The 19476-nt window shown below is 39.3% G+C and overlaps 1 protein-coding gene across 1 annotated transcript in view; it reads left to right on the top strand.

Annotated features, from left to right (window-relative positions):
* The first annotated feature begins 3588 nt into the window (after positions 1 to 3588).
* The window catches only part of p3h2 (prolyl 3-hydroxylase 2), a 106896-nt gene continuing 91008 nt past the window's right edge, over positions 3589 to 19476 (top strand). The window contains exon 1 of the mRNA XM_002934042.5: positions 3589 to 4121. Within this exon, the coding sequence (XP_002934088.2) occupies positions 3714 to 4121 (408 nt within the window). The 5' untranslated portion in view covers positions 3589 to 3713. The remainder of the gene's footprint in view (positions 4122 to 19476) is intronic.

Here is a 19476-nt window from a genome sequence, read left to right as displayed (position 1 = left end):
CCCTTTCATGTTGCTTCCAATGTCTTCAAAGTAGGTGCCCATTTTGAAAATTTCTGGCTTGGAGACAAATTTTGGAAGCACAGAGACACAGTTTTACTCCAAGTAGAGCCTCCTGCAGGCTAGTATTCCACATGAGGGTACCAAATAGCCAATCACAGTCCTTATTTGGCATCCCCAAAGAACATTTTTCATACTTGTGTGGCTCACACGTAAAAAAAAGTTAGGGGTCCCTGGTCTAAGATTACTATGCAAACCACAGAATAATGTAACCCTTTATATCCTGAAACACATGGCATTAAATCACACATAAAATAAAAAAAGTTTTACTGTAAATAAAGGATAACTAGTACAGGTATAGGACCCATTATCCAGAATGCCCGGGACCAAGGGTATTCCGGATAAGGGGTCTTTCCGTAATTTGGATCTTCATACCTTAAGTCTATTAAAAAATCAATAAAACATTAATTAAACTCAATAAGATTATTTTGCATCCAGTAAGGATTAATTATATATATGTTTGGATCAAATACAAAGCACTGTTTTATTTTTACAGAGAAAAAGGAAATCAATTTTTAAAATCTGAATTATTTGCTTATAATGGAGTCTATGGGAGACAGGCTTTCCGTAATTCGGAGCTTTCTGGATATCGGGTTTCCAGAAGAGGGATCCCATACCTGTAATAGAAAACAAGCCCATGACAAGTATAACTGTTACTTTATTGTAATGATTCAGGTTATAGTGGGAGAGTGGTGCCTAACAAATGATGCCTTATCTACAGGGGGCAGCAGTGAGGCAGAGGATGGAGGCATGAAAGGTGGGTAGATAAGCGAAATGCGATATAGAAGGCATAGTAGAAAAGACTAAAAAGCAATTAAGTGTATGAAAAGAAGTGGTGTGCGGTCTGAGGGTGCAAGTCAGGCTAAGGCACACAGGGCTGATTATTTTCTTTGCAGGTTTAAAAAAAAAGCATATGTAGTCCCATCCACTCCTTCTGTGCACTGCCAGCTATGGTGTTAACCTGTGGACAAACACATGTGGGGGATTTTAGCTCAAAATGAACACATTTGTATTTTCATGTTAAAGTCTGCTCTGTGTGTGCACTCACAGCTGATACTGTGCCTGTCAGTGCATTTGTAAGGAGGAGTGATTGGGAGAGCATTAGCTTTTCTTGCCTTGTGTAGAAAACAAACAATGTTCAACTTTAAGTCTCCACTTACCTGCCTGGACTAGTGATATGCTGTTTCCCAGATGGCTGTGCCCAATTTATTATAGTATTACATGGCAGCAGTATCTGTGGTGCTCAAATAATAATAAAAAAAGAAACTTTTAAACAGAAATTTACAGCATAAATTCAATTTGAAGCCAGAGAATTTACTAGCTTCAAACAGCTGTGGCTGCTTGAGCTGGAGTGATTGGTATTCCCCTCACTGTTGAACTATGATTCATTGCTTAGCCATGTGCCCAGAAGAGTCACTGACAGTCCAACTTTCTTGGCATTAGCAGACAAAATAAAATTGCCTTCCATTAAAACAATGGCAATTATACAGTAGCAGCTTCAGTTTCAGGGAGAGATACATTGATCGTGACCTCTTAAAGGAGAAGGAAAGATTAAATCACAGAGGGGTATCAAATATTGGGAACACCATTTTAGTGGGGATGGTGCCAAATGCCACATCAACTAGTAGAGTCCTGCCCATTGTTCCTAATTTGGAAAGACAGGCAGGCAGTTTTTACTCAGACAGCCCTTCCGAAAACTGGACTGCCCGGGTCAAAACTGGACAGGTAGAAATCAGTGACTAAAATCACTTACCTGATACCCTGGGCCAGTGCAGAAACTGCACCAGAGCAGGATCACTTTTCAGAAAACACCATGGAGCGATCTTCTTCCACTTTTTTTTCATATTTTCACTGGGTGCAAATGTGCAGGAGATTATAAACTGTTAATGTCTAATCTGTAACAACAATGTAAATACTACATATAGGGGGCACATTTACTAATCCACGAACATCCGAAAAGCGTCCGAATGTGTTTTTTTTCCGATTTTTTCCCATTCGGGATTCGGATTTGTGGATTAATAAATCAACCCCATAGAGTAGTATGCCCCTGGCACCCACATTGCTCTTTCAGCTCTGGTCAAATCTGCCTCTTCCTGAGGTTAGTTGATAGTGGGATTTCTGTTTTTTAGTTGCAGAGAGACACAGATCTGTTACTGTGGGTTACTGGGTAAAGAGGTGGCAAAAACAAGGCTACTCCCTCAAAAATTTAATATAAATTGACATTTACACTAGTTCGAAAAAAGGCAAACAATACACAGATACATAATTTAAACTATGCTAATAGCAAAATACCTACAAATAAATTGCGAAAGCGCTGGGAAAAGACCAGAAACCATTGGGAGTTTACCAAACAAACACATGACCCCGGGGCACTGATTCGGATCTAACATGTGCATGTTTTAAACTTTGTTTGTAAGTGTAATGTTTTAACTTAATGAATAAAAACCTTTTAAAATGATACTACCTTTAAAATGATATTCATTTTCTGAGCTATAATGGTGAAAAGACTGTGTTGGGAGGAGCTCTTTAAAGTTACTGCGAGTCTGTGAGTAGATGGGGAGTCCTGACCAAATCTGTAGAGAGGGGAATACACATGCACTGTTTGTTTTAACAAAATATACTGTTTTAAGCATTATTTAATGGGATGTATAATTAAGATTGGCTTTATAATAAAAGTCCATGTTGTCAGTAGAGAAACTATGCACGCAAGCACTTTTTGGGCACTTTAAAAGGAATGTACTAAAAGCTTAGCTATAACTCTCTGCACTTTACCTTGCTATATGATTAGCATTTCCCATGTTGTGTATTATTTAGATAAATTACAATCACATTATCAGAGTATTAAAATGACTACACTATATGCATTGTTTCACTCTCCCCCTGTGCTGTGTTTTTTTGTATATTTTGAAGTTTTATAGAATATTTTTTACTACCTTTTTGAGAGAGTTGTGGGTTTGTACTCTGAGCGATTTTATTTATAAAAAATATATGAAAAGTGTAACATCACTTCATATAGAAAACACATGTTTATATAGGGTTATGGTAGCATATTTAAACTACAAAACTTTTGTACCCATGTCAACAAATGTAATAATAATCACATGTAATCGTCTATACATAATATGCATATGTTTACTTATAGCTTTATATCAAAGTAGTGCAGCTACAAGTCTCTGCAAAGGTTTCCATGCTGTTCCACTAAACCTACTAGCTGCAGTGGTTGCTAAACAATATACTGAAGCCATCCATTAATAAGCAACTTCATAAATACATATGAGAATGTTCACCCTTCTCCCACATATAATAAATGCAGAAACACTTAGCTTCCTTGTTTTTAGTAATTAGTGTGTCGGCTCTAACCATCTATATGAAATGTTTACAAATACCTGCTCTCCTGTTCCTCTGTTACCCTTGCAAATATTCAAGAGAACTGCCATCGGGAGAGGCGTATGCAGGACCCCTCCTGCGCAACTTCACTGGTGTTTTTCCTCAGAGCTTCTGCGGGACTCCTCCTAAAAGTGGTGCCTGTGCCTTTAAGAATTGCCGGCTGCTTGAGTGTCAGTGAGTGAGTCAGAGCTGCACATGGTGCTCAGGGAAGGAGCCCAGAGTCCTGTTTAGAGGGATTCACACACTGGGAGAGTAGGGTCAGAGCAGACATGATCTGCAAGCAGCTCTTTGTCCCAGTGCTTCTGTCCCTCCTGCAGCCTTTCACCCACAGCCTGGAGCCATACGACTTGCTCTATGACAGTGGCATAGAAGCCTATTACAAGAATGACTACCAAAAGGTGGTTTATTACATGGAACTGGCCATCAGTAATTACTCCCAGCTCAGGCAGACCAAATTAAACTGCAGACTGGGCTGCAAGCACAGATATCCACTGGAAACGTCCTCCGCATTTTGGGATATCAGCTTTTTCACTGTCATCCTGTCCAGGGCTGCTTGTGTGAAGCAATGTGAGGAGGGCAGCCTGGGGGCAGTGTCCAGGCACAAAGTCAGCGAGGAAACCAAGGGGGAATTCTACAGGAGGATGCCGTACAACTTCCTGCAGAGGGCGTACTTTAAGGTAAGCGGCAAGGCAGTGTGGGGATGGTGCCACAGTGAGGGGCATGCTGGCTGCTTGCGGCTAACAGCTTTCCCCATTCTGGAACTCAAATGTAAACAATGCCGTGAGACTCCATTCTTTTTGTGGCTCACATCCCAGCTACTGCGCATTACACTATAACTTGGAACGGTACCAGAGCAGCGCTCTAGTATGACTCATGGGAGACAGACTTGGGGCACATTTACAAAGGACAATGTAATGTGGAAATTGTGATCAAACTACAATTGCATTTCCCCAGTACTAGAAGTTATTCAAGGCTTGTAAAACAGGCTTTCTGTTGCCACATGGTGCTGTATTTATAAGGACAGAGCTAATACTAGACATATTTTCAGTATTGGACTAATTCCTTCATTAGGTACAATGCCCAACAGCCTAGACCCCTGTGCAACAGTGTCTGCTTAGGAAAGGTATATGATCCGCATACTGTGCTTACCATATGACTTAGGGTGAAGACACACAGAGCTACTAGTAGCAGCTACTTTTTCACAGCTGCTAAATGCCGAAAAATACCCTGCCATAGACAGTACTGAGAACTGCCTCTGCTAAAACACATGTTGCAATAGTTGGGTCACATGCATGCATATAATAAGCAAGTGCCCCATGTGTGTGATGTAGGATCAGGGGAAGCGCTGACCAACTTGTGGCTCATGAGTCACATAATCAGGGCCGGAACTAGGGGTAGGCAGAAGAGACAGCTGCCTAGGGTGCAACGATTGGGGGGCGCCAGGCAGGTATCTCTCCTGCCTACCCCTAGTGCGACTTTGTCATTGCCTCCGCCGCTTGTCATTAGCGGTGGAGGAAATGACTAAGGTGGGCGGAGTTGGCCGACCAGGTTGCCTAGGGCACCCGGTCGGCTTGGCCTGCCCCTGCACATAATGTCTCTTTTGCAATTGCTGCTTCACCCTTCTACAGGTGCCCTTTAAAAGGATGAGATGACAATTGTAAAACTGACCCACAAAGTATATTATAGTCTTGGGTGGATCCTATACAGTAATCATAGACTCTATGGGGCACATTCATGAAAACGCAAGTTCGAATTCCGAATGGGATAAATTCGGATTGGATACGAAAATTTTTGAAGATCGCGAATATCACGAATATGCTTACGAAAAAATTTTATTAGTCATGAAAATATTGTATTGGCGATCTGAAAATCATGAAATTTTCACATTAAACGATTGTAAAATGCAGGAAAACCTTTCCGACTTTGATCCTTCTGTGCATGATTTTGGAAGCCTCCCATAGGAATCAATGGCACTCTGCAGCTCCAACCTGGCCCAAGGAAAGTCAAGATGAAGCTTGAATGAATCCGAAACTTTCGTACTCGGCGCAACAATACCATTTTGTCGTGCAAATTTTGTCGCAAAGTACGAAAAAGTTGTGAAAAATACGAAAAAGTTGCGCAAGGTACGAAATTGTCGCATAAAAATACACTCATTACGAAAAAAAACGCATTTGGAGCATTCGTGGATTAGTAAATGTGCCCCTATGTGTAAGACTTAGAAGGACAAAAAAACTTCATGCTGGTATTTCTATTATTGTCTTAGTCAAGTTATTATTTGCACTGAATATGTAATGCCCATGAAATATTGTGTGTATGCGTTCCCCATATTTATAAACAGACTTTTGCAGTGCAAAGCCTTTCATTTACAGCCTGTGAGTATCAGTAAGAAAGTGAAAATCTTTACTTGTTGGTGAGCTGCCTCTCGCACTGAACCAGTGGTTCTCAACCTTCCTAATCCCACGACCCTTTAATACAGTTCCTCATGCTGTGGTGACCCCAAACCATAAAATTATTCCTAAGACCATCTGAAATATGTGTTTTCCAATGGTCTTAGGCGACCCTTGTGAAAGGTTCGTTCAACCCCCAATGGGGTCCCGACTCACAGACTGAGAACCGTACTAAACATATCTGAGTCTAATCCATTCAAATTTATGGGAAACTAATATGTTCCCTAAAACATGTGTGCATGTTCAGATAATATTTGTTCATGTAACCTATGGCACAATTCCCTTAAAGGAACAGTTAATTGTAAAAATGAAACTGGGCAAATAGGCTGCGCAAAATATAAAAAAAATTCATTATAGTTAACCAAAAATGTAAGCTATAAAGGCTGAAGGGAAACCAGCAGGGGGGCCACATAGGACATATCTCTTCAGTTAGTTTGCTTTTGATCCTGACATACATGCTCACCATCAAAAGCACACACGCTTTCAAGTCACTGACTGACTAACAGGTAAGAGTGATAAAAAAGAGTTGTGTTCTGGCTATTACGTTAGACATCCTTTAACTCCAGCCTTTATAGATTATATTTTTTAACTAACTATATCAGAAACATTTTTATTTTCACATCCTGTCTATTTGACCAGTTTTATTTTATGTTCATTTAAAGAGCATGTAAAGTCTATTTCTACCAATGTCCCAGGCATCCCCTGCATGAATTCCTGTTTGCATATTTGCAGAAGAGTATACCCATCGAGATTTACTGGGGGGTGCCTAACATTTTGGCACCCCCCCCCCCAGTGAAATAGACTTCACATGTCCTTTAAATGTAAAGGAAATCACATCAGTCAAATACCCATTGTGCTATGGTTCTAAAGTGCTAGAAAACTAAGGTTCACAAAATTGCTTGTTATTTTAATGCTCATTTACCCCAGCACTAGTTCTTAAGGTGTGGCTGTGCTCTACCTCACATCAGAATAGAAAGCAAGACTGCCCTCTCCTTACTGCACACCGGTGATTCCTAACTTAAATGTCCAGTTAACTTGCAAGTTTAGGGCAGGTAAGGACCACCTGTTTCATCTCTTAGCCCACCCCTCATGAATGCATTGTTTCTGAATACAGGCAACACTTCAGTATCCAGGAAGGCACTGAAATGCCTGATGCAGATAAAATTATGCATGTTTAATTTTTTCTACATTCATCATGTCACTGCACTCCTGTTGGTACAGTCCACATAGAGAAGACCCCCCAGTGTTCACATATGGTGGAAAGGACTACAAAATACTACACGGAAATGCATTTAAAAATGTCTGAATGTGATGTTTGTTTGGAGTTGGGGGCCTGCAGGTACACTTCTGGTGCTTGGGCAGATGAGGAACTACAGTAAAGATGCCTCAGCTGCTCTTCTCTTCCTGCTTTTACTATTGTCCACATGGACTGTTTAGCAGACCAGAAAAAAATGAGCTTTAAAAGGCAAGTGGAACAAGTGAGAGAATGCAACAATTTTAAATAAAAAAGAAAAAGTTGGTGTTATTTATATCGTAAAGAGATGGGATAGTCATAATGAAGTATTCTAAAGGATTGTGGTTTCCTGTTCTGCAAATGACAGGTTTATTGAAAGTCTAAAAACTTCATTTCAGACAGCTGTGCCAACTGGACTTTTCAAAGACTGCAAAGTAATAATCATTTTTTATATATCCTGGAATGTATTTTTGCCCAGGTTATTTATATAGTGGCGGTACCACACTATAATTACATATAAGACCATTTGACTATTCTGTTGGTTTGATAAGAAAGAACAAGGCAGCCAGCAATTAACAGCATGGAACAAATGTGTCACTCCACTCAGAGGCTTCAGAACACACGTTGTAATCAATAAGGAAATGAATGTAAATATGCCAGATATATTCTCTAATAAGCACAGTGTAAAAATAGCATATACAAGGGGGAGTCTGGGCAGAGCAATAACCTAATGCATTTTCTGGCAGCATTCTTTACTTCATTAATGGTTTTATTATATGGTTTTAATATGATTATAAGTGTTTGCTGCTGGATATCTAGTGCATATATCCTGTGTATTCATCTCAGAGTTCAACAGCCTTTTTAATTTAAGCCAGAGTATTGGAATACAGAGCAGGGCATGATACCGGGGATACATATTTTCTTTTGGAAGAGATTGTCCTAAGAGTTTTCCCATGGGGCCATCTGTCATGACCACAGACATTGAACAAATGTCACGGAAAACTGTTGTGAAACAATTGGTTACTTTTTGAAACTATCCATTTAATTTTCTCTGATAAGAAGGTTTGTTTTTATTTTTAGGCTGCAATATCATTGTCCTAAACATAAAGCAGAAATATTAGGTAGAAGAAGTTTTATGCAGTTAGGCAAAGTTATCAAATGAGACATTGCATTTGTAATGTATTGGGTCAGTCTTACATGGATTTATTTATCATTTCATCAAGCTTACAAAGAACTTTGCCTGTGTATTTACATCTGTCATTATAGGTTCAAGTGTAAGGTTTGATCTATATAGCATTATTGTCAATATAATACATATCCCGCTCCACCTCTCCACACCCTGCTCCACCTCTCCACACCTTCCAGTAACTGTTTAGTGTGTATACTTCTTCCTAAGCTTATTTGTTCTCTCATTGCACAAAGTCATTTAAATATAATAAGTTTTCATAATGCATGCATTTTATTTGACTTGTATCTATCAAGAATGCATGCTATTTTAGCTTTGTGTAAAGGTAAATCATACCTGTGTATTCTCAGGATTTCATCTTGAGGTCCTGGTATCTCCTGGTTTGTGGACATCATTTCTGATTGATAGCTTATAGAATCCCATTCTATGTATCTTAATAAATTATGGACCAAATTCTCACACACATAAAAGGGGTCATATTACACTCACATATACAGTGTGCAACATACAATTTCAGATGCAAATCACATAAATTATACCCACAATGACATGTGCACTTGAGCAACTTTACTGTGTCAATTAATGGAGGCCACTGTAGGAAACCTGGAGCTACTGCCGCCTGAGGTGAAGATAGTTCCAGGGTCCCCTGAATCGATGGACACATTTGTGCATCATTCGTGACAGGAAAAGGAAGTGGGATAAAGCCAGTGTATGTTTGAATAATGGCATTTTTTGCACAATGACTATACAAACTTGCAAAGCACAGCTGCACTTGTGGGTCATAAACAGTATTGATATTTGTTCCAGAGGATAGCAGTAAGGCAGGGTAGGCTTAAGCAAGTGACCCATCATCAAAAAGTGCATACATGCTGTGTGGGATCCATTTTTTAAGTGTGCAGTGCCCTGTAGTGTAATAATTTATGGTCACTGCACTGAAACTGCACAGTAACACAATTGATTTCTGTTTATGCATTGGGGCTGTAGCCAACAGGAACACATATCCGCACTGAACACAATTGCTCATACAAAGTTTAGTAGTAAGTTTTAGTAGTAATTTCCCAGAGTGTCACAGTCATGTGCTCTGTTAAATTTCGGTCACACTTTACTGCTGCACTGCAAGTTGGAGTTGCAAGTTGGGACAACATTACATGGGAGCAGCAAAAACAGTAGCATACCTGAAAGCACTTCTCATGTGTAGCTCTGACACAATGCACTGAGATGGCTGCCTACACACCAATATTACAACTAAAAAAAATTTTTTGTTGGTTCAAGAATAAAATTTTAAATGGCATTTTATAAGGGCAATGACACAGGGTGCAATTTGTCACCCATGAGTGGCTATTTTCTGGTCAAATAGCACCATGTATTATTGCCCTAATATGTGCTGCAATCCAAGCTTGGAAGTGCTGGTCAATCAGGTTTCCATAGTCGCTGTCCCAGTTGCTTGTATCCCAGGCCAAATGATAAATCTGATATTGTCCACGCTTAAGGTTGGCATATCAGGGAAAGATTTGCTCGATTAGCAAGGTCCCCAAACAAGCAGATTTTTCATTGTGTGGCCAGCTTGACAGATATAAATCAACTTTTATGGGACTGGTGTGAAGAGACAAGGTCATTTAGTAATGCAAATGTGTCAAACTATCTGCCTGCCTACACTTTTTTCATAGAAGTTATATCAGTTAGTAAGGTTAATTAGATTTGTATAAAAAAATAGCAGTAAGCAAAAACCTATGCTGCCTACCTCCAGTAGTCTGTCAGATAGATAATTAATGTGTTTTTTATGTCTTTAAAAAGAGTATGGACCTTTGCTTTCCCTTTTTTTGTGCCTACTCATGTAGCTGACGAGACATGCAAGCAGGCATCCAGCTGGTACACAGTGCTGAGTCAGTAACATTGCTGGAACACGCTGCAGGCTTGCCCATCCCTAACCTTTCATCCAAAACACATCAGAAGAATTAAGGTCATTTTTTTTCACTGCACCCACCACAAATTTGAAGCAGTAGCTCTAAATATTTTGAAAGTCTGTCTCGTGCCATTTCTGGTGTTTGCCGTGCAAGTGATGTGCGCTATTCTTTTGGCGCAAGTGTGTTGTGCCTGTTGATGCAGGATGCTAAGGGAACCCTCTTGCTACCACCTAGTCAGGAGGTGGCCATAGATCCAGGAAAGCAGCGCTCAATTTAGAACAGAAGGCAGGAAGGCCTGAGCGTCACCAAGAGCAACTATATGGAAGATATGCACACAAATACCTTTAATGAAAATGGTTTTATATGCAACTGACTGTGGGGAATACTGTGGGGAATTCTGTGGGCCACAATTGTGCTTGCGGACGTAAATGAGCTCTAATGTCTTTATTTTAAAATTACTGAAACTTTTTCACATACGCTATGTTTTAGACCCATCTGTCCTACAAATATAGTCTCTATCTACTGTAGACAAAGACTTGATTATTATCTTTGTATATTGTAATGAAGTGTTAATATATCTACTAAAACTAGAAAATCAAGAATAATTAATGGTGAACATCACCAGTTATAATTTACAGAGTGTTTAGTGAATGTTAGCCATCATACAATGGTTTTACAGAGCCTGCTCCAGCTCTTAAAAAGGAGCCCACATAAAACTGTCACTTAAAGGGCAAAGTGACAAACACAGAGCACTTATTCATCTGAGCGCACAGAACATCTACAGATTCCTAAACACCACTATTGTATAATACATTTTGATGTATGGGTGTAAATATTATATGTTACCTGGCTTTGTATCATTACAAAATGTCAGCTATCAATTGCTTTACGTCATTCATGAAAGAGCAAATAGTTGTTTAGGTCTCCAATAGCTCTCCATTTTTAACATTCAGAAAACATAAATAAATGCTGCTTACTCATCTTATCTTTTTGTTTGGTGACATGACCTAGTCAGAGACTATGGGGCAGATTTACTAAAACTCAAATTATCTTGTTTTATTTTTTTGTTCAAACAACACATAAACTTTTTGTGAATGTTAGACATTTATTAAAAAATCAGATGTGAAAAAGTTGCAGAAAAGTCGTGAAAAGTGCAACTATTTTGACTTGTCACCCGATAACTGCAACTTTTTTGCACAAAAATCAGTTTAAAAAATCCAAAAAACTCAAAAAGTTCAAAGCAGAGAAAAATTTTCCAGGAAAGGGAAGGGACATCTCCCATTGACTTCCACATGACCTCGACAGGTTTTAGGTGGAGAGTTTTTGGATTCGGAATTGTCAAGGAAAAAACACATAATAAATGCGTTAAAAATAAACTCAAAAAAAGTTGCGACTTGTCTTCCCACCTCTTTTTCAGGGTTTGCAACTTTTTGTCAAAAACCCTGACCCAAAAAAGTTATGGGTTAGTAAATGCCCCCCTATAACTTTGTAAAAAATTATTACCTCAACAGAATATCAGTCTTTTCACCCCCCCAACCACTCCTTCACTGATGTCTACTCTTTTTTCTGCCAACTTCTCCAACTCTATACTATCTTTCTCCTTAGCATACAAGAAATACAAAGGCAACAAGTTTTTCTGAGCACACTGTAAAAAATACAGACACATGCAGCTTCCTGGCCACCTGTTGGGCATGACTGATTTAGAGACTAGCTAATGAGCATAATTTTAATGGAGAGGCATAGCAAATGCCTCTCATGTGTCTTCATGGATTGGGGCATAAGTACACTGAAGCTGTGTGTATGCAAATAATAAAAACAATGTATGCAACAAACTGAAACATTTTTTGTACATCCCTTTGATTAGAATCCAATACAATGTGAAGTTAGTATTTCTATATTAGAATATATAAAGCATGTATACTGTTTTTATAATATATGTCGGGTTAAATACTGCTCCAGTGTGATGTGATGTGATAATGCCCCCAGAACATATGCTAGAATAAACTGCCTATTGCATAGGGTTGCCACCTGTCCGGGTTTGACCCGGACAGCCCGGTTTTCAGAAGGGCTGTCCAGGTCAAAACCTTCTGCCTGATCGACTCCGTAACATTTGCGATCGGCCAATTGCGATCACCACATCATAGCCCCACCCCGTGATGACATGGTCCCACCTCTTTAAAATTTAAAATATTTTACCTTCATTGATTCCTTGACACACAAAGGAACCGACTCACAATATATTGTATCTGTAGAATATAAATGTCACAATATAAGGCTGATTAGGAACATAAGCTTATGTGACAGGCAAACTTCATTTTATGCCTGATAATTTGCGACAACTGCTCAGCTTATTAACAGCTGCCCAGAGAACACTGAGCATGTGCACTGAGCACTAATAGAATCCAAGATTGGGAGCTCTTGTGACAATATTCAAGGCCTGGATCATTACTGATATAGAGATGATGAAGGCTGGTGCAATAAGTTTATTTTGTAAAATATTCTAGCCATATTCATTTTTAGTGTTTAGTTCTCTTTTAAACTTCTGTGAATAAGGCTTACTGATATTTGCATACATTACTGTTGTAAGTTTTTTTTTCCTTTTTTATTATAACTCTCCTTGTTTGATAGGATTTTTTTAACCAGATCATCTTAAATTCTGTAATGTAGCATATGAATGCAAAATAAGCTTTGCGGGGATACATTTATTCTCATTTTCTTTAAACAGCCCTTTATAAACAGATCTACTAGAAATTAAACCTGTTTCCTAAAAGTAAATTATCTCAAAATGCAGAACAATTGTTCATTGTGCAGGTCTATGGGGAGACAGTGCATTCATGCCAGATGGTTCAGTAATAGTCTCAAAATGGCAGTTTAATTAGAAATCATTCATATGCAATTAAGCATACTATAATCAACCTTCTTCTGCCAAGCAAAATTCCAGGGGGAGGGAGGAAACTAAGGTTGTCTTACTTAATTATCAAAGATCGTCACTTGTTCTCTAATGTTCCCTCATTCATGGCACATTTATTCATCAACCTTCTATTAGAGTTTCCCTTTGTATATGCCATTTTAGTTTACAGATTACTTTTTTTGTTATAAATAGTGGACTAGTGGTAAGGTTGTAGAGGTGACCAAAAAACCACACACCCCAAAGTAATATCAGTTCTGCTGTTTATTAAAGAAGTCATTTGTCTGACTTTTCCAGTTTTACTTTAATAACTAAATAATTAGATATCTTAGTCTATATTTGGTGGAGTTCTTCTTCTTCCTCATCATTATTATTATGTATTTATGAAGCACCAACATACAGTATTTCATAGTTCTGTACAATAAATGGTTGTATATACTGAACATATAGATTCCATACAAGAATCAGTGTAGGAATGCATGATATGTGTGTATATGTAAGTATGATTTGTCAAAAAGTATTGCTCACTATAGTTACACTGGATGATGCAGGTGTATGAAGAAGGTATATACAGGTATGGGATCTGTTATCCAGAATGCTCGGGACCTGGGGTCTTCTGGATAAGGGATCTTTCCGTAGTTTGGATCTCCATGCTTTAAGTTTACTAAAAAATCATTTAAACATTAAATAAACCCAACAGGATAGGGATGCCCAATACAGCAATTGCTGATTAAGGGCGCATGACTGGGTGGGACAAACTGCCAGACAGGGGTTAATAGCTGGGGCTTAGTTGTATAGCTTTTGGGGGTACAGCATTGGAAATTTGAAGCAGGAGCAGTTAAGGAGGGCATACATTTTGGAGAGAGAAAATCTATATATATATATATATATATATATATAGGTATGGGATCCCTTATCCAGAAACCCGTTATCCAGAAAGTTCTGAATTACGGAAAGGCCATCTCTCATAGACTCCATTATAAGCAAATAATTCTAATTTTTAAAAACGATTTCCTTTTTCTCTGTAATAATAAAACAGTACCTTGTACTTGATTCCAAGTAAGATATAATTAATCCTTATTGGAGGCAAAACAAACCTATTGGGTTTATTCAATATTTGAATGTTTTTAGCAGACTTAAGTTATGGAGATCCAAATTACGGAAAGATCCCTTATCCGGAAAACCCCAGGTCCGGAGCATTCTGGATAACCGGTCCCATACCTGTGTGTGTATATATATATATATATATATATATCCAAAAAAGACCAGCAACACCGAGTTATATTCCAAAAACAATCAATTGTGTATTAAAAACGCATGAACAGCCATATATATATATATATATATATAGATACCTTGGTTGAAGCATGCAATCCTGCATACCCACCATGCTGGAAGGCACAAGAGGCTGGTGGTCGGTACAGTTGTCATGCACTTAGTTTGGTCCTTTGCCAGGGACTTAAGAGCTCGAAGTATTACTGTTTAATATTTGTTAATATACTTGCTAACACTGTTATGTGCTTGTTATTTATGATTATGTATTGTTATTGCTTGTTATAAAGCTGTGGCCAATATAAATTTCAACAAAGGACAAGCTGTAAGTGGTTATTATTTCTAGGCCAGTAGTTTGGGGCAAAGGAGGGCAGGTATTTGGCCTTGCCCAAGTCATGTTTTCCATCCAATAAGGATTAGTTATATCTTAGTTTGGATCAAGTACAAGGTGCTGTTTTAATATTACAGAGAAAAAGGAAATGATTTCTAAAATTAGAATAATTTGTTTAACCCTTTTAGTGCCATAGGACGTAGATTCTACGTCCTGGGTACTAAAGGACCAAAGTGCCATAGAACGTAGAATCTACGTCCTACAGCACTATCTGGTTTACAAGCGCTGCGCTGGCTTTTAAAGCAGCGCAGCGCTTGTAAACCCTTCACAACCCCCTAGGCAACGAGCAAAGGCAGTCATACTCACCGATCCGGTCGCCCAGCCGCACCGATCGATCTCCCAGCCAATGACAGCAGTGGACACGCGTTGATGACGTGTCCACTGCTGTCCCTTTAAATATTGCTGCCCCCTCCGTCGCCTCCTCACTCCTGCTGCGCACGTGTGACTGCTGGAGCTCCCCTGCTGCCTTCCTGCCAGATTGATCGCCCCTGATCGCCTGCCTACCTTGGGTAAGCTGAACTACAACTCTCTACCACTCTTTATTTTGCTGATTTCTATCTCAACTGTCTAAAAAAATTTTTTTCCCATTTTTTCTTCTATCTTTGTCATTATTACACTTTTGCACACATACACACTTATTTACAACTTTCCCAAGCACACACATACACTTACACACACACTTACACTTACACTTTTTTTTTTTTCTTTCTTTTCTTTCTTTCTTTGCTTTCTTTGGCAGTCTTTTTTTTTTACTAAAACTTTATTTCTGATCTTGCTCTATAATTATCTGATTTATTTGGTTGCATTTTAGTGTTTTTTTTGGCATTTTCATAATTGATTTCTGTTTTTTAATTATTTTATTGTATTGTAACTTTTTTATTGCTATTGGGTGCTGAATTTGCAGTGACGTTGGTGGATCCAGGGCTCTGGCCACTGATTTCATTGCAATAATTGTTCTTCTGTTGGTTTGGGTGGTTTTATTCGATTTTACTGAATTTATTGTGTTTTATCTTTGCATTGTTCTTTATTGTGTATTTAGTGCCCCAAAAAAGGTTGCTTTTGCAGTGACATTGGTGGATCCAGGGCTGTGACCACTGATTTCATTGCAATTATTGTTATTTTGTTGGTTTAGGTGGTTTTATTGGATTTTACTGAATTTATTGTGTTTTATCTTTGCATTGTTCTTTATTGTGTTTTTAGTGCCCCAAAAAAGGTTGCTTTTGCAGTGACATTGGTGGATCCAGGGCTCTCACCACCGATTTCATTGCAATTATTGTTCTTTGATTGCTTTTAGTGGTTTTAGGCTGATGCCACACGAGGCGTAGGGCTGAAATTTTCGCCAAGCAATGTAAGTCGCCGGTGGGATGGCACACGAGGCGGCGCGATTTCGGGAAATCGCCGAAAAAGACTTGCGAGGCTTTTCCGGCGATTTGAGCGAAATCGCGCCGCCGCGTGTGCCATCCCACCGGCGACTTACTTACGTGCCGTGCAGCAGTCACCAGTGGCACACCAGTATTACACAAAGTTTTTATATTTAGAGAGCCACTGCAACTTGTGCAACCTAACCAGAACATACAGTAGATATTCAATTTGTACTACAAGCACAAAAAACTGTAATGTATCTGTCATGTATCTGTAAAACCGTTTGGCCATTGTGCCAGAAATATACTGACAACTGCAAATCTAGCAATCAGCAGGCAAAGTCAAAACAAGCAAGCAAAAAAAAAAGGGGTGCATAGAGTGCAGCCCCAATATTATGCATTTTCAGGTTTGGCGGCCATGTACTTATGTGCAACCAGACATATGGGGTGTAATTTTATTCAGGGTAACTTGCTAATTGAAATTGAGCAAGTTTTTGGCACTTAAAGGGTTAAAGTGGAGACTATTGGAGATGGCCTTTCCTTAATTCTGAACTTTCTGGATAATGGGTTTCCAGATAACAGATCCTATACCTGTACTTAGAAAGCAGCACTGTCCTGTGCTAGTATGTGTGAGCAATATTTAATCTGATCTCAGATTCTTGGAATTTCAGCTGTGTACTCTCATGTTTTGCCCTAAAGTAACACAATATTTTTACATGTCCAAGTGACATCTCCAAACACAAATACTCATGTACAAGTATCAGGGATGATGAAAGGTGCCCCCAGGGCACACTCTCCAAACAATCTAAGACCACATATCATATTTCACAGTAACGGACATCAAAAACATAATTATGATTTTACTCCAGGTTTTGTAAGTTGAGTTTATTGTTACCAAACAAATAAGTGAGTGATGCGGCATTCAGTATGATAAAATTAACCTTTCTTTATTATTCTCTACAGTGGATATAAAAAGTCTACACACCCCTGGTAAAATGTCAGGTTCCTGTGCTGTACAAAAATTAGACAAAGATAAATAATTTCCACCTTTAATGTGACCTATAAACTGTACCACTCAATTGAAAAACAAACTGAAATCTTTTAGGTGGAGGGAAGAAAACCAAAAAAAACTAAAATAATGTGGTTGCATAAGTGTGCACACCCTCCTCTAACTGGGGATGTAGCTGTGTTCAAAAATCATGTTAAATAGGAGTCAGCATACACCTGCCATCATTTAAAGTGCCTCTGATTAACCCCAAATAAAGTTCAGCTGCTCTAGTTGGTCTTTCCTGACATGTTTTTAGTCACATCCCACAGCAAAAGCCATGGTCCACAGAGAGCTTCCAAAGCATCAGAGGGATTTCATTGTTAAAAGATATCAGTCAGGAGAAGGGTAAAAAAGAATTTCCAGGGCATTAGATATACCATGGAACACAGTGAAGACAGTCATCATCAAGTGGAAAAAATATGGCACAACAGTGACATTACCAAGAACTGGACGTCCCTCCAAAATTGATGAAAAGATGAGAAGAAAACTGGTCAGGGAGGCTACCAAGAGGCCTACAGCAACATTAAAGGAGCTGCAGGAAAATCTGGCTGTGTGGTATATGTGACAACAATCTCCTGTATTTTTCATATGTCTGGGCTATGGGGTAGAGTGGCAAGATGAAAGCCTTTTCTTACGAAGAAAAACAAGAAGTCTCCAAAAAGCATGTGGGAAAAGGTGTTATGGTCTGATGAAACCAAGGTTGAACTTTTTGGCCATAATTCCAAAATAGATGTTTGGCGCAAAAACAATACTGCACATCACCAAAAGAACACCATTCCCACAGAGAAGCATGGTGGTGGCAGCATCATGCTTTGGGGCTGTTTTTCTTCAGCTGGAACTATATACACGGGCCGATTTTTTACTGTCAAACGACCGATTCCCGAACGATCCGATACTATCGTTAAGTTATCGTATAGTTGATGGTGTGCGATCGTCGGCCCACTAATCGACCCGACATTATCGTCCCTAAAATCGATCGGCCAGGTTTAAAAATTTTAGTCGTTTAACGATAAAATCTGCCAGTTGGTGTGAGTGTCAGACATTTGTCTTCGAACGATTGTTCTCTGCGCATGTCATGATTGCCAGCAGCGGAAGTCAACGAACATAAATAAATAAATACCGCTTCCGCTACGACATTGGATCGTACGTAGATGTACGATCGTACGTATTTTACGATAATGATACAATGAAATCTTTTGCAAATTATCGTTGCCCATGGATGGCGTATCGTATGGAAACCCAATCGCCATACGATCGTTTGGCGATATAATCGTTCGTCGCACAACGAGTGAAATCGCCTCGTGTATGGGGACCTTTAGTTAAGATAGAGGGAATTATGAACAGTTCCAAATACCAGTCAATATTGGCACAAAACCTTCAGGCTTCTGCTAGAAAGCTGAACATGAGGAGGAACTTCATCTTTCAGCATGACAACGACCCAAAGCATACATCCAAATCAACAAAGGAATGGCTTCACCGGAAGAAGATTAAGGGCTCTGGCACACGGGGAGATTAGTCGCCCGCGACAAAACTCCCTGTTCGCGGGCGACTAATCTCCCCGAGTTGCCTGTCCCTGCCATCCCACCGGCGAACATGTAAGTCGCCAGCGGGATGGCACACGCGGCGGCGCGATTTCGCGCAAATCGCCGAAAAAGACTCGCGAGTGCCAGAGCCCTAAAGTTTTGGAATGGCCCAGCCAGAGCCCAGACCTGAATCCGATTGAAAATCTGTGGGGTGATCTGAAGAGGGCTGTGAACAGGAGATGCCCTCGCAATCTGACAGATTTGGAGTGTTTCTGCAAAGAAGAGTGGGCAAATCTTGCAAAGTCAAAATGTGCCATGCTGAGAGACTCATACCCAAAAAGACTGAGTGCTGTAATAAAATCAAAAGGTGCTTCAACAAAGTATTAGTTTAAGGGTGTTCACACCACATTATTTATTTAATTTAGTTTTATTGATTTTCTTCCCTCCACCTAAAAGATTTCAGTTTGTTTTTCAATTGAGTGGTACAGTTTACAAAGTTCTGAAATTATTTATCTTTGTCTCATTTTTGTACAGCACTGGAACCTGACCTTTTACCAGGGGTGTGTAGACTTTTTATATCCACTGTATATAGCTCAGACATATTATGCAGCACTTTACAGAGATTAAACATCAGTCCCTGCCCAATTGCTAACTGTCAAATAGCAGACCCCATGGCCACTGACAATGGGGCCCAGATGTGTATGTTGGTCTCCCTTTTCATAATTCCCCACAAAAGTTTAAACCTTGCTGCTCACTCA

Source organism: Xenopus tropicalis, chromosome 5 (assembly GCF_000004195.4).
Source record: "Xenopus tropicalis strain Nigerian chromosome 5, UCB_Xtro_10.0, whole genome shotgun sequence".
NCBI lineage: Eukaryota > Metazoa > Chordata > Amphibia > Anura > Pipidae > Xenopus > Xenopus tropicalis.
This window is presented reverse-complemented; position numbering and strand designations above follow the sequence as displayed.